We start from the raw sequence: 13,228 nt of genomic DNA, 5'->3' as shown, positions 1-13,228 counted from the left end.
ACCAGCGTGGACGATTTCTCCTTTGCTTTCCTTTATTGTTATGGGTAGTTCATCAGGTAGAAACTGAATGACACCATGTGGGTCATCATTCTTCAGAATGGTTATATTGACCCTTGTGGCATTCCCCAACTTGCCTGGCATTTCACTGTAGCCACTGAGGACTACAGAATATATCTCATCCAGCTAGAAGACGGAAAACTCAGTCAGAACAAAAAGACATACTCAGTATTCACATCCAAAACACATGGGCAAACATCCACAGTACCTGGCCTAGCAGAAAGAGATACAAATTTAAACAAAAGGAAATCACAGAAACTTTCTACATGCACAATGTGTTTGCACATTGCCATCAGAACAAAGAAATAATTACAAATTGCTATCTCTGCTAGCACCATTTTCTCAAAAAATCTATCATTATTGTAGGCAAGGACTTATTTTGTGTACTTAACTTACATCAATTCAGTACTACGAATATATTTGTAATGCTCCTGAAAGGCAATTTTTTCCATAAGATTTGTTAATTCGTGGCTTTATAACAGGGAAAAAAGCAAAGATTTTAAAAGCATTGGCAGCAAGTTAATTAAAAAAGAATGTATCAGCTTGCTTTGTTAGTCTAATGGGACTTTGTACATTATATATTTCCTGAAAAACACTCACAGATAATGCTTCAAGGGACATTAACACCAGCATTGCATCTATGTATCTGTATGGCAAATATTAGTCTAGACTGGTGAGCACTGAGTGAAACCAGCAGACAATTACTAGAGAAGAAACAAAAAAGTAAGTGGTTCTCCACACAGTTCAACTGAACAGTGGAACTCTTTACTAGAGAATATAATAGATAACATACATGGATTCAATATGGAAATGTTTGAATTCACAGAAAAAATCCACTGAGGACATTTAAACCCAAAGACACCTTCTATTCATCCAGATATCCCTGGGAAGGCATTCTGCAGAAAAACCGTTACACATGTGTTGTGTCCCTGTATATTTGCCTGCGTTTTATTAAGTGACAAACTAATATGCCTGTGAACACAATTTGAAGAAAGAAAAATATTAACTTTTACCTCTGGAATCCCATCCATCCTTGTCAGAAGAGTAATTATGATCTCTCTTTCACCAGGCTTAAACTCCAAAATCCCTGTGCTTCCATAAAACTCATTAGTGTCTCTTGGTTCTACAGTGTAGCGTAGAAACTGCCTTATGAGACTTCCTCTGCTGCGGACAATCTGCAGTTCAACAGACTCCCCTTCCTTTAAGAAAGGAAACGCAGCTTTTTATTAGTACTCTGCTTAAGCTACGTTATCCGTAATTATTAAAGGAAACTACTCAGATAGCTACCTTGATACTGTAGGGACCTCTGGAAGAGGGAGAAAATTCAAATAATCCTCCAGGATCATCATTTTCCAAAATAATAATTTCGCAAGTAGTAAACCCATATTTCAGTATTTGATTTTCCACACTGACCCTGAGAAATGAAGGCAAGAGGGTTTTTTGAGTGGCAATTCTTGTTTGGCAAATAAAGACACGCCTGTGTGAAGGACATCAGAATATTGATCAATTTTATGAATATATTATTGAAACAATTACCTGCAGATAATAATATTAATTAAGAAAGACATATCAGTATGTTTTATTCATTTGTAAGGAGAACCCTTGCTTCTAAAGAAGCTTTATTTTCTGACTAGTTTTTATAGTTGGCAATTTTGGGGTTTTTTAGTCACACACCCACAAAACACACAAGAAAAGATACAGGATGTGCAGTAATAAGTTAGAGTCACATTTAGTATTATCTTGCATATGGATCAAAATATAAGGGATAATCCAAAATCACACACACAAACCAAAATTACATTAACAACTACATATTCTTACCCTCTGCCACAAGATTTACTACTGCTACAAATAGGAAGAGACTTGCTCCTCAATAACGTCGATTTCATGTGTGTTAACCTACTTTTCCTACTACCTGTAGGATCCCAGCCTGGCTTTAGGAAGTGCTGGACCTACTGTCAATAGCTCAGACTCATTCCTCTTCTCCTCCCTTACTCACAAACCCTATATATGCCTAAAACCTATATACCTAAAAGCTTATGGTGAAGGGTGCAGGTATGATCAGACAGAGCTCCTCTTGGTGGAGGGTTTCTTATCCTGGGCTACTGCCACACTGTCTTGGTCTTATTCATGGACACGAACGGACCACATCTGACAGAAGAAGGAAACCCTATGCATTTCTTGCATTCATTTCCTCAGATGTGGTAACTTTCAATGACATTGTTTTAAGTTCACCACATAAAAAATGCCAGGACTACTACTGAAGAATGGAGATTGATGGTTTGGATATGGCTTATTATATGGTGGTTTATGTATTTAGATTTCTGAGCATCTTCCTTCTTTCCTGAAGAAAATGTCAACAAATTCTTTGTCCAACATATTATAAATACTTTTATGGTTTCACTCTACTACAACCCAGACTTCATGAAACACTCTTCCATATACATAGAAATGTAATCTATTATAGCCAATATTTGAAATCAGTTCCAGAACTGTTTCCACAAACACTCCACAAAAAACTGGGACACCACCCCCCCCCAAAAAAAAATTAAATATCAGTGTATCTTGTAGTATCTTGTAGCAAAGCCTAAATCGAGGATACAAGATGGAAAATAGGAAATACCTTTTTAAAAGGGTAACACGTCATGTTTACTGTACATAAAAAGTCAGCAGACACAATAATTTGTGTTAACATAAACTAAATGTAGGTTATTAAAAACCAAGATAACTACAGAAAATAACTTCTCTATAATTCTAGTCAGTTCAGTCATTTAGCTGGGGCAAATTGTATTTCTAGCAGTTTAAAACAACTAATCCATTATTGCATCAAATGGTTCAATATCAAACACTAAGCCATGCATTCATAACTTTCATCATTCACAGAACCTAAATAAAGAAATGCCTTCAAGCAAGAACCCCATGCCATCAAATGAAACACCAAAGGGCAAGCATGCATTGTCTGATGAGATGCAGAAGACGTGATTCCTGAGAGGAAAAGAAATTATAAAGGCAGATTCTGTCCAGAGCAATCACTTGTAAAATAAAGCATTGATTCACTGAAGACAAACCACAGTTCACTGCACTTACCCAAAGTACACGACAAACCTTTCTGTCTCTACCCTGTCAACACAGAAAGAAAGAAAGAAAGGGGATGGGGGAAGGAATGAAAGTGCCACTTGCTAGAATTTCAATGGTACTAATCTTAGAAAAGAATAATAATAATTAAAAAAACACAACCAAACCACACAAAAGAAAACACAAAGCTTTCTTTTTCCTTTCCAAACACTTATAGCATTCATTTTATGAGAACACTACTTGCTTGGCGTTTTCCTGTTTATAAATGGGAGCAAGTGGGCAGCTCCCACTTAGGAGAAATGATGCCATGACCAATTCAGCATGTCAAGATCCATTCATGGTTCACCCTACCAAGCACTCCTCCAAGAGCTCGATTACTGTCAGCCTCTGTGACTGCACACAACAGCACCAGAAACTCAGGTTTATAAATAGCCCTTCTTTAAAAAAACATAAAGCGTCTACATGCTTCTACGATGTGTTGCTTCATCAATCTGCCAAAGCAACTGACAAAAGCAGATAAGCACAGTGGGAGTTGCAATGAGTACACATGAAATACTATTTTGGCACTAAATTACATCAAAGTTTATTTTTAACAATTTTTCAGTTAACCAAATTATCAAAGTAAAATAGCAGTATAAAAATATAACAAACAAAAATACAAAAATAAGAAAAGAGTATTTGCTAATCTCTTAATTGGTCCATTTTGGCAGAGCACTTACAATAAACATCAAGTCAGATAAAGGACAGTATTGTTCTGCAATGGCAACCATGAACTTTGACTTTCTTAATCTAAAATAATATATATATTACATATAAAACCTGTATCTCCTATCAAAATACCGTAAATGGATTACCTTTTGTAAATTTGTTACCATTTACAAACTGACATACTGACTTCACTAGTCTCAAAAAGAACTCAGATTCAGAATTCAGTAGAGATAAGAGCTTAACCAAAAGTTTGAGAAAATAAAGCAAAACCACTGCTCGATTCATTCTTTTAAGAGACCTGAGTTAATGGAAATTTCTCTTTGATTTCCAATGTGGCTAGATTTAAAATACTATATATTGAGACATTCTCCCTTCTCTCAGAAACATATACAGAACTGTTACAAAACCATCAAAGTATCAATACAATGAAAAGATTAAAGAGAAAATTCCAGATCCAAAATTTATGCTAAATTTTTATTATACTGCTTTTAATGTTAAAACTGAATTATATTGCTAAGCTCTCAGTAATATAATTTACAATAGAGAATACAAACGAGCCACTATGTAGAGTGAGTTCTTGATATGAATGTGTAAGTTTAAGCAGCTAAGACATAATTCATCAGAAAGTGACAGGGCATGCCAAAAAGAAATGATCCTTCAGCTTTATGAAGTTCCACTGCATGAGCCCAAACAAAGCTGAGTCAAAAAAGCCTGTTAAGATGAAATGAGGAGTAGTGCTAGAGTCTAATAAGGATCAGAAGAGTCCTCTTTCACTCTTTGGGGTATGTGAAGCCACCTCTTTATGCACTCCTGTAACAGCAGTGTAGAAATAGAACAAAAACTGCTATTCAGAACTTCCAAACCTCATGGTTTGCACTGATGAGGGTATTCAGAAGCAACAATAAAAGTTACAACAGCTCCTTGTATGCAGTTCCATAGCCATCCCAAGCAGCTCCAGTTACTAGAGATTCCTCAACTGGGAGTAAGGAGATAGAATCATTCAGTTGACTAGGTTGGAAAAGACCTTTAAGATCATCAAGTCAAACAGTTGCCCCCGTACTGCCAAGGCCATCACTAAACCATGTCACTAAGGACATCATCTACATGGTTTGTGAACACTTTCAGGAACAGTGACTCCACCGCTACCCTGGGCAGCCTGTTCTAATGCCTGAACACCCTCTCTGTGAAGAAATTGTTCCTAATATCCAATCTAAACCTCCCCTGGTGAAGCTTGATGCCATTTCCTCTTATCCTATGCCTCGTTACATGGGAGCAGAGACCAGGCACGTCCTGGCTACACCGCCCTTTCAGGTAGTTGTAGAGAGCGACAGGGCTCCCCCTGAGCCTTCTCTTGTCCAGACTAAGCCTGCCAGTTCCTTCAGCCATTCCCTATTACCCTTGTGCTCCAGGCCCTTCACCAGCTCCGTCGCTCTTCTCTGGACCCACTCCAGCACCTCAATATCTCTCTTGTAGTGAGGGGCCCAGAACTGAACACAGGATTCGAGGTGTGGCCTTACCAGCGCTCAGTACAGGCAGATAATCACTGCTCTGGCCCTGCTGCCACACTGGTGCTGATACAGGCCAGGATGCTGTTGGCATTCTTGGCTGCCTGGCACAAGCTGGTCCATGTTCAGCTGTTGGTCAGCACTCCCAGGTCGTTTTTGCGAGCAGCTTTCCCTCTCATTGGGAAAGCCACTTGCCTTTCTTTCTCCTCAGCTTAACTTTTTCTGTAAAATGGCCATCTGTGGACATGAAGTTTCATTTTATCAGAGAGCATAAGTGCTGGCAATGTTTATGATGCTGATATAAGAAATGCAATCTCAAAGTGTTTGACTGTGCTTTCTGTGATGAAATAGCTGTAAAAAACCAGCTCCCATATAACATATCTCATTTGAAACTACTCCTCATTAGGGAAATCATTTATTTAAAAAAAAAAAAAAAAAACAACTTAGTTGTTATTTAGCAAGAACTACAGATTACTTAGGACAACTAACAGAAGCTTCAAAATGTTTCTTGCACTTTTTTTTTTAATGCATAGAGTACTACAAAATAGCAGAAAGAAGATTTCTTACTAACTTTAAAGCAACATGTCAATTTCAATGCTATTACAAACAAAACACCACTGCAAATAAAATAAGAATTATTAACAGATGAGATGTTATCAAATTTGATAGCTTTGGACCAAGGTTTGGAATTCTCCAGAAAATAAATGTTTTGAAAGGCACTTGAGAAATTGATTTGCAATTGTGAATCTGTATTGCTGTTACTCTTAAAAAACACTCTTCTCTAAAAACTTTCCTTTCTATCAGGATATCTCAGAAAAGGTGTATTCTGATTGCCTGTGGAATGTGACTCAATATGCTTCCTAGATCTGTAGTCAGTGTTCACCCCTTCTTCAATTTTTTCAGGATTATCTACTGATTTAATTAACAGCAGGACCTAGCTTTACAGTAGGATTTGCCACATTATAAAATCCATACTGCTTCTCATCAGAGGGAACACCTTCTCTCCAGGTTTAATCCAACAATTATTTGATTTTGGAGGCTATTTTAATTTTTGTTACTCATAGCAGGAGATATGGCGTTATTCTTCTAAAACTAATAAAAGTTAGCAGTAGGTGTCCAGCAGCACTCAATTAAACATTCTAGAAAAAAGTCTTATTTAAACATTGAAACAAAAAGTCTGATTAAACCCTTGAAGAAAAAGACAATGTTTTACAATTAAGAGTTCATTCATATAGCGTCACATGTATTAATAGAAAAATTACTTAAGAAAGATAAACACAGTTTCGAAACAGACACTAACCACAGGAAATCACAAAGTTAGGAGAAAAACTCAGCTCAGTGAAACAGCATATTAGTGTTTCTCTGTATGCCAGTGCAGACAGCAACCCGAAAGATGCAAATATTACTTGAGCTCTGAATTAAGGACCATAGGCAGTATGCACTGCTTGAAATGGGCCTTCTATGATTTGCTAATTTTTTGTCATGAAATAATCTCTTAAACACAAAAACATTACACTGATATCTCAAAATGAAACAGTCAAACCTGTGTTTTGCTTTTGCAGTTAAAAAAAAAAAAAATCTATTATCTAAATTTACTCAAGACACAATTTAAGCCTTGTATCACATCACAGAAATCACTAGAACTATAAAAATCCCCCGATTACCTTGCTTCAGTTTTGCTTTATTACACATAGTAAACAAAATTTACGTATCAACATATGTATGTGAATCTGTTTTGGTATCCAAAATCATATTAGTCATGACTCAAAGTAAAAAAATTTGAGCATAAGGACAATTTCAACAGTCGCCTGATTATCACTTTCACAAATTAAAATCAATGTACTGGTATATTGCTGTTTGCAGATCCCAAGGTCCACAAGCTCTCACTGTCAGCAAACACAACCTGCATGCTGTAGAGGTCCTGATCCTTCACTTGTGCCCATTGCCAAGCTGACAGTTGTGTATCTGCACTGTACTGAGGGGGTGATGACTGCCAACAGAAGTTGTTGTGCAGAAGGAAAAAACAACAATCAGATTTTTAGAAAACTGATTTCTACTTGTGGTTACCAGGTAAACTGAACAAATGTAGTATATATATATGCTTTCAGAAAGCATACACACTATTTCCATAGCCTATTACACCCACATTCAATAAGAAGACCAAGGCCTCTTCTTTCTTATACAAATTTCACTACAGACATATGGTTTTATTTATGTTTGGTCTCAATGCAGGCCTATTCAAATATGGGCAGGCATTCTGCCTGAGCTGCTCCTAAGAAAAGAAAATATGAAGAGAATTCAGCAGGTACAGGATTGTCTTGCATCTTTATTACTCATCTGTCTTCTTTGGAAGCATATTCTTCACGATATACATTGGACTCCATTTTGTAGACAGAATTTAGAGTTATTTTCAATATCTACAGCCTATGCACAGAAGCCATAGAGCAAGGAAGAAAATACTATTTTTAATGGCTTAGTTTCTTTCAAAGCTCATTTAAAATGTAAAATGCCTTAACAACACCACTGAGTTGTAAATAATACACTCTTGTTAAAACTAATTATTTTTATTATTTTATCCATGCTATTACTAATTGCAGCAAATAGAATGCTTATGAACATATTTCTATGTCTATGGTTCCATTAAGGTTCTTACATGCTCTATTTTCCTACTGACTTATGCTACAATTTATAAAACAGTACAAGCACATCCATAGCACAATGCCTTTTTGTTTTCATGCTAATTCACTACTGCTGTGAGGTGCTGGCTCCCAGGCTTTGAAAACTGAAATCTTCTGTTCATCCACAAAATAGAAACTATGCAGAAGGCAATACCACAGGCTTACACACATAACCCTGCCAGTATCCTTCAACATCGATTTGAAGAGTCATCTCCAGTACTGAAAGGATGATCTTTACAATCATTTAATTCTTGGCTTCTGCTAATGTTGAAGTTGCCACGTTTCACTCTTAGCCTTGAGTGACATCTGATCTAAAGAAAAATTCAGACTTTATATCCTCCTTGCTTACTTTTTTTTCTCCAGGCCAGATGACCTGTTCTTTACTTCACTCTCTGACCTTGCGAAGTGTGGGAAAGCTGCTTACTGCTGGTACACTTTTTACCAGCCACCTGCTATTTCCACCATACACAGTAAAGGCAGAACACTGGTTATGTTTGTTCAGCTGCCAGTTCAATCATCATTGCAGCTATTGTTTTCAAGACAATAGGCTTACTACTCAGAATGAGCAGCAGAAAACTGTAGTTCCACACACTTACAGAGCTGTCAGAACTTGAAAAGTTAATTTTTTTATGCTGTTCACTTCCTCTATCTACTTATTTGTTTCCTACCCTTTCACTTGAATATTTTTGTCACCGTACACAATTTCTTCAGTCAGGTTGAATGGGGCTTTGGGCAACCTGGTCTAGTGGAAGGTGCTCCTGCCTGTCGCAGGGGGTTGGAAATGGATGAGCTTTGAGGTCCCTTCCAACCCAAACCATTCCATGATTCCATTATTAGCGTTCCACTTTGTGCCAGAGACTCTACGGTCTCCATTTGGTTTTGTCTTGAACAGGACTGTCTTTCCAATGCAGGAAGTAGTCATGGTAGAATGAAATAACTCATGCTGCACTAGATGCATCCCCCAGCCAGCTTTTGCATAAGCAGGCCAATCCTGTAATGGAGTAACACTTTTTCTGTGTGATAGAATGATGATCAAAAAACAGGCTTTCCAAATCAGGATTAGCAACAGTTTGAGGGTGGTTGCTGGTTTGCTAATATGCAATCAATATGGTTATCTGGTGTTGAAAACTCCAGGAACTAGTCTGTGCTTTTTATATAAGAAAAGAATACTTCTGCATAAGATAAGGACTGTATAAGTAGTAGATGTTCAATGTGGATGCTGCAACTGGCAGATTCCTATTAGTATGTTTCCAAAAAAACTGGAAAAATATATGTTAGACTACTAGCAGTAAGTAGAAGAAGTGGTGGTATTTCTAAACTATATAGACAACCTAATTGTTGGAAGCAGCACAGAAGACGCAGCCAAGATTCTCCTTCTAGTAAATCAAAAGGGAATACAGCCCTGGATATGAACTAATTTAAGTATTCTGAGCAGCATTCACACACAGATAATAGCATCTCCTGAGGTCTCTTACAGCCTTAATTATCCTGTAATCCTAATCTCATACAGAAGGGAGACTAAAATACTGTGCTTCAGAAACACCATCGCCTTCTTTGTAGCCAAAGAGTGTAGTGATAGTCACACTGGAGTATTTTGGAAGTCAGGAGTTGTGAGGAAGTATCTAATTACCAAGAGCAAGCAATAGTGAATGTGCAGATCCAACAAACAAAAACCTGATCCAATTCTGCAACAATACCCTAGTTATAAATCCTTTTTTCTGTCAGAAACACAGTTATGTATTGCTTTCTATTCATCATCATCGTTTTCCCCATTATCTCACCAAATATTAAATTTCTGAAAAGATACATTTTAACCAACATAGATACTGTTTTAACCAACAGCTGTAATTAAAGATCAAAGCTGAAAGAACTTTCTAAATAGCAGACATTATTTTCATCAAAATATCAACAAAATTAGATAATAAATACCACACAGTTTCTTCCATTGATCTGCAGTCAAAGAAGAATCCATAAACAGTCTGAATCAAAGGCCTAATATTCATTCAGGCACTTATAAACACAATACAGGCAATGCCTCTAATTAATACTGCACTAATTTGTTGGATATTCATTATTACAACTGAAATATATGAATAAAGGTTAGGGTAAAATACCTGTCCAAAGTTAGCAACACTGTTTCATTCATTTCAGGTATATCATCAGCTTTAACAGTAATGTTGATTGTAGTATCACTTTGTCCAGATAAGAAAACAACAGATCCATTAAAAGGACTTATATCATCATGTGTTACTGCCTTTTGATTGAGACCAGAGGGTTTCAAACTCCAGAACACAGTTGCTTGGCCATCAGTCCCATCTCGATGCAATGCAATGGAAACCTATGAAACATATGAGTTTCTTGTGATTTGTAAAACCAGATAGTTTTTTTACTCATACCTGTGTATAAAATGTGAAATCAAAGATGGCATATCAACAAAAGTATATACTTTTAACCACTTAAAATATAGTGGAGAAGCCAGATTATTAATATGACAAATCACTAAGCAACCATTACACAAAAGTGATTGATTTAATCTCATCAAGACAGAACCTAGGGTTTAAATGTAACTACTGTAATTTTACTCTGGTTGTTATAGTACAGAGGAAATTTGCTTAAGGAAACTTTGCTTAAGGAATCAACAGTTTTAACCTGAGAATGAGAAACAAGCTATCAGATTCAGGATTTGTGGGAAGACATCAGTGAAGACAACTAGGGGAAACAGAGAAAATGTATGAAAAAAACATTTCAAAAAATGTTTCTCAAGCTGGGACTAAAGCACCCAGATGGGTGGCAATGCTCTTGAAAATACTTTTTTGGGTTCTCAGAAACCTAAAAAACACCACTGTTGGAAAACACACCCAGCAAGCCAAATGACATGTTTGCATTTAAGTAAGTCAGCTGTAAGATACAGACATTTACATGAAATTTAGGAGCAGTATCACTACTACCTTTGCAGCTGGTGAGAGAGATTCTCTGCAGCACCTTTAGCTCCTTGTAAGGATCAAGACCTAACCAGTTTTAGATGATCAGAGAGAAAGCAAAGCTCAACCTTATTTTTCTGATAATGCCTAACAGATTATTTCAGACCATAGCTTTATAAGCACCTTTTTGCCTTTTTTGTTTGTTTGCGGTTTCTTTATCTGTTTAATGCAGGGGAATATTTGGGATCAGGCAAAACTAGAGGAAGGATTTTTCTCCATTAACTTTCAAATGTTACACTGCATATGGCAAACTTTGCTCATCTAAATAAATGTTCTATACTAAGAGACAATATAAAAAGGTGTACTTACCACTGTAGCAGGGGAATCTTCTGGCTCAGAAAGAATAATTGGAAGATTGCTAGTAAAGCCTATTTCTCCATTTGCAATATCTGGAGTAATTCTTAGAGAAACATTTTGAATCTCGCCTAATCTAGGACTCAGAGGTGGGACTGGAGGAATTCTATTCACCAGCTCAACAGTTTCCAGCTGTAGGAAAAAGAAAGAAAAAACAGCAAAATAAGAAGCCTTACTATCAAGTTAGAACAATTCTGACATTTCAGAATAAGTTTCATATGCAGGGAGCAAAACGTTTCCAGAACAAAGTTTTCTTACTGCAAATGTGCAAGCGGATGTCAAAGAAATAAAGTGGGTATCATTGAGCTTTGTCAGGAGAATGGTATACCTCCCAGACAACTCATGTTTGTGTCCACAACTAGATGTATCTCCACAGAGAATGAACATTCGAGAATGGCTGAGTCACTGCTAGAACCTATGAATAACGGTACTGATGTATACTTGGTACAGGCCCAAGATATTGTCCTGAATTTTTTGTGCTATGCATTGAAAATTTGATGAAGTCACTGGATCCATAATAATTTACAGACTTGATGAAGCCAAAGAATGATCTAATCTTTCTTTACTCATACAGCTTCAAGGACTTCTCCAATTATAGAACTGATACAATCAAACTGCATTCAGAACTGAAAATCAGTAGAGTATTTCAAAACTGTAGTCTCCTCTTGTTACTGTATTTCTGATGATTGATTTACTAGTATAAATAAATATATAGAATATATACAATATATGAGAAATAGAAAAATGTTTAGCATTTCTTTAAATGGAACATATGGCTTCCTCAACCCAGCAGCAGTATTGACATAGCAAAGAAAGCTGAACTTGCCTGTTTAAATAGTTCTTTCAAATATCATTTATACCATGTGCTTCTGTCTACATACATCATTATAATAAATGTTCCCATAACTGATTTGCATATACTTCCGCATACATTTCACTAGTGCATGCACAACCAATGACAATTACCTTTTAACTCCCACAAGCATGTTTTTTGCTTGGAGTTACCAGATGTTACCATATAGTAAGGTTTTGCTGGAGGAGGGGAAAGTGGCCTTATCTAAATCCATACAGCGATCATGAATCACCATTTCAAGATGAGTTTTAAATCCCTTCAATTCTTAAACCCAAGCTATATAAAATAATTGAGCTGTATGATACTTTGTTCTACCATTGCTTGAGTAACACACTAAAATATTCATGATCATTTTATATGATGATAGATGGAATTGTTATACAAATACCGTGTTCAGTAATTGATTCTCAGGCATACCGGCTAGTTGTTGAGAGTATGAGGAACATGTGGTGTTTCACTTGTTTCACTTGTTTTCAAAGCTTTTTTTAGACCAGGCACTGATCCTGAATTAACAGTAGGCAGGAAGACCACTGTGTGGTCATTAGCTCAGTGAAGTTTTTGAAACATTACACAGCTGAAACAATTCACTTTTGTAAATGATTCTAATCCTGGATAGTAACTTTGAGATAAAAGTAGTAATTAATGAAGAACTAGGTTGCTGTTTTGGGATTTTTTTTTTTAGCTTAGTGTTTCTTTTAAAGCAACTCAGCTCATCAGGAGAAAAGAATGCACTGTGAACTTAATAATGACAAGTAGTTTATTGCATTAGTAAATCTTCCTGCCTATACCAAAAACTGCACTTCAGATTAAAATATGTTATTTAACTGAAGATGTCACCGAAGAATGTTAATCTCGGTTTTCCTGTTCCTCTCTGTTCTCTAGTTGTGTTTAAGCACAATTTCCTCCTCCACTCCTCCTCCATGATTTCTGAGTCAATCTTTTACTGTGCCTAGTACAGACTCTATAAACTTCTCATTCTAAACGTGTTTGCTGTGATTATTGTTTATTCACCATATA

The 13,228-nt window shown here is 36.5% G+C and overlaps 1 protein-coding gene across 1 annotated transcript in view; it reads right to left on the bottom strand.

Moving 5' to 3' along the window:
• Window positions 1-13,228, bottom strand: part of ADGRV1 (adhesion G protein-coupled receptor V1) — a gene marked incomplete at its 5' end in the record, with an annotated part of 292,106 nt that overhangs the window by 251,761 nt on the left and 27,117 nt on the right. Inside the window, 6 exons of the mRNA XM_080638347.1 lie at window positions 3-183; window positions 1,071-1,256; window positions 1,345-1,471; window positions 3,145-3,177; window positions 10,138-10,361; window positions 11,314-11,490. Coding sequence (XP_080494473.1) covers window positions 3-183; window positions 1,071-1,256; window positions 1,345-1,471; window positions 3,145-3,177; window positions 10,138-10,361; window positions 11,314-11,490 — 928 coding nt within the window. The remainder of the gene's footprint in view (window positions 1-2; window positions 184-1,070; window positions 1,257-1,344; window positions 1,472-3,144; window positions 3,178-10,137; window positions 10,362-11,313; window positions 11,491-13,228) is intronic.

Source organism: Psittacula echo (genome assembly GCF_963264785.1).
Source record: "Psittacula echo genome assembly, chromosome: Z".
NCBI lineage: Eukaryota > Metazoa > Chordata > Aves > Psittaciformes > Psittacidae > Psittacula > Psittacula echo.
Note: the sequence above shows the minus strand (reverse complement) of the source record. Positions and strands in the feature narration are given on the sequence as shown.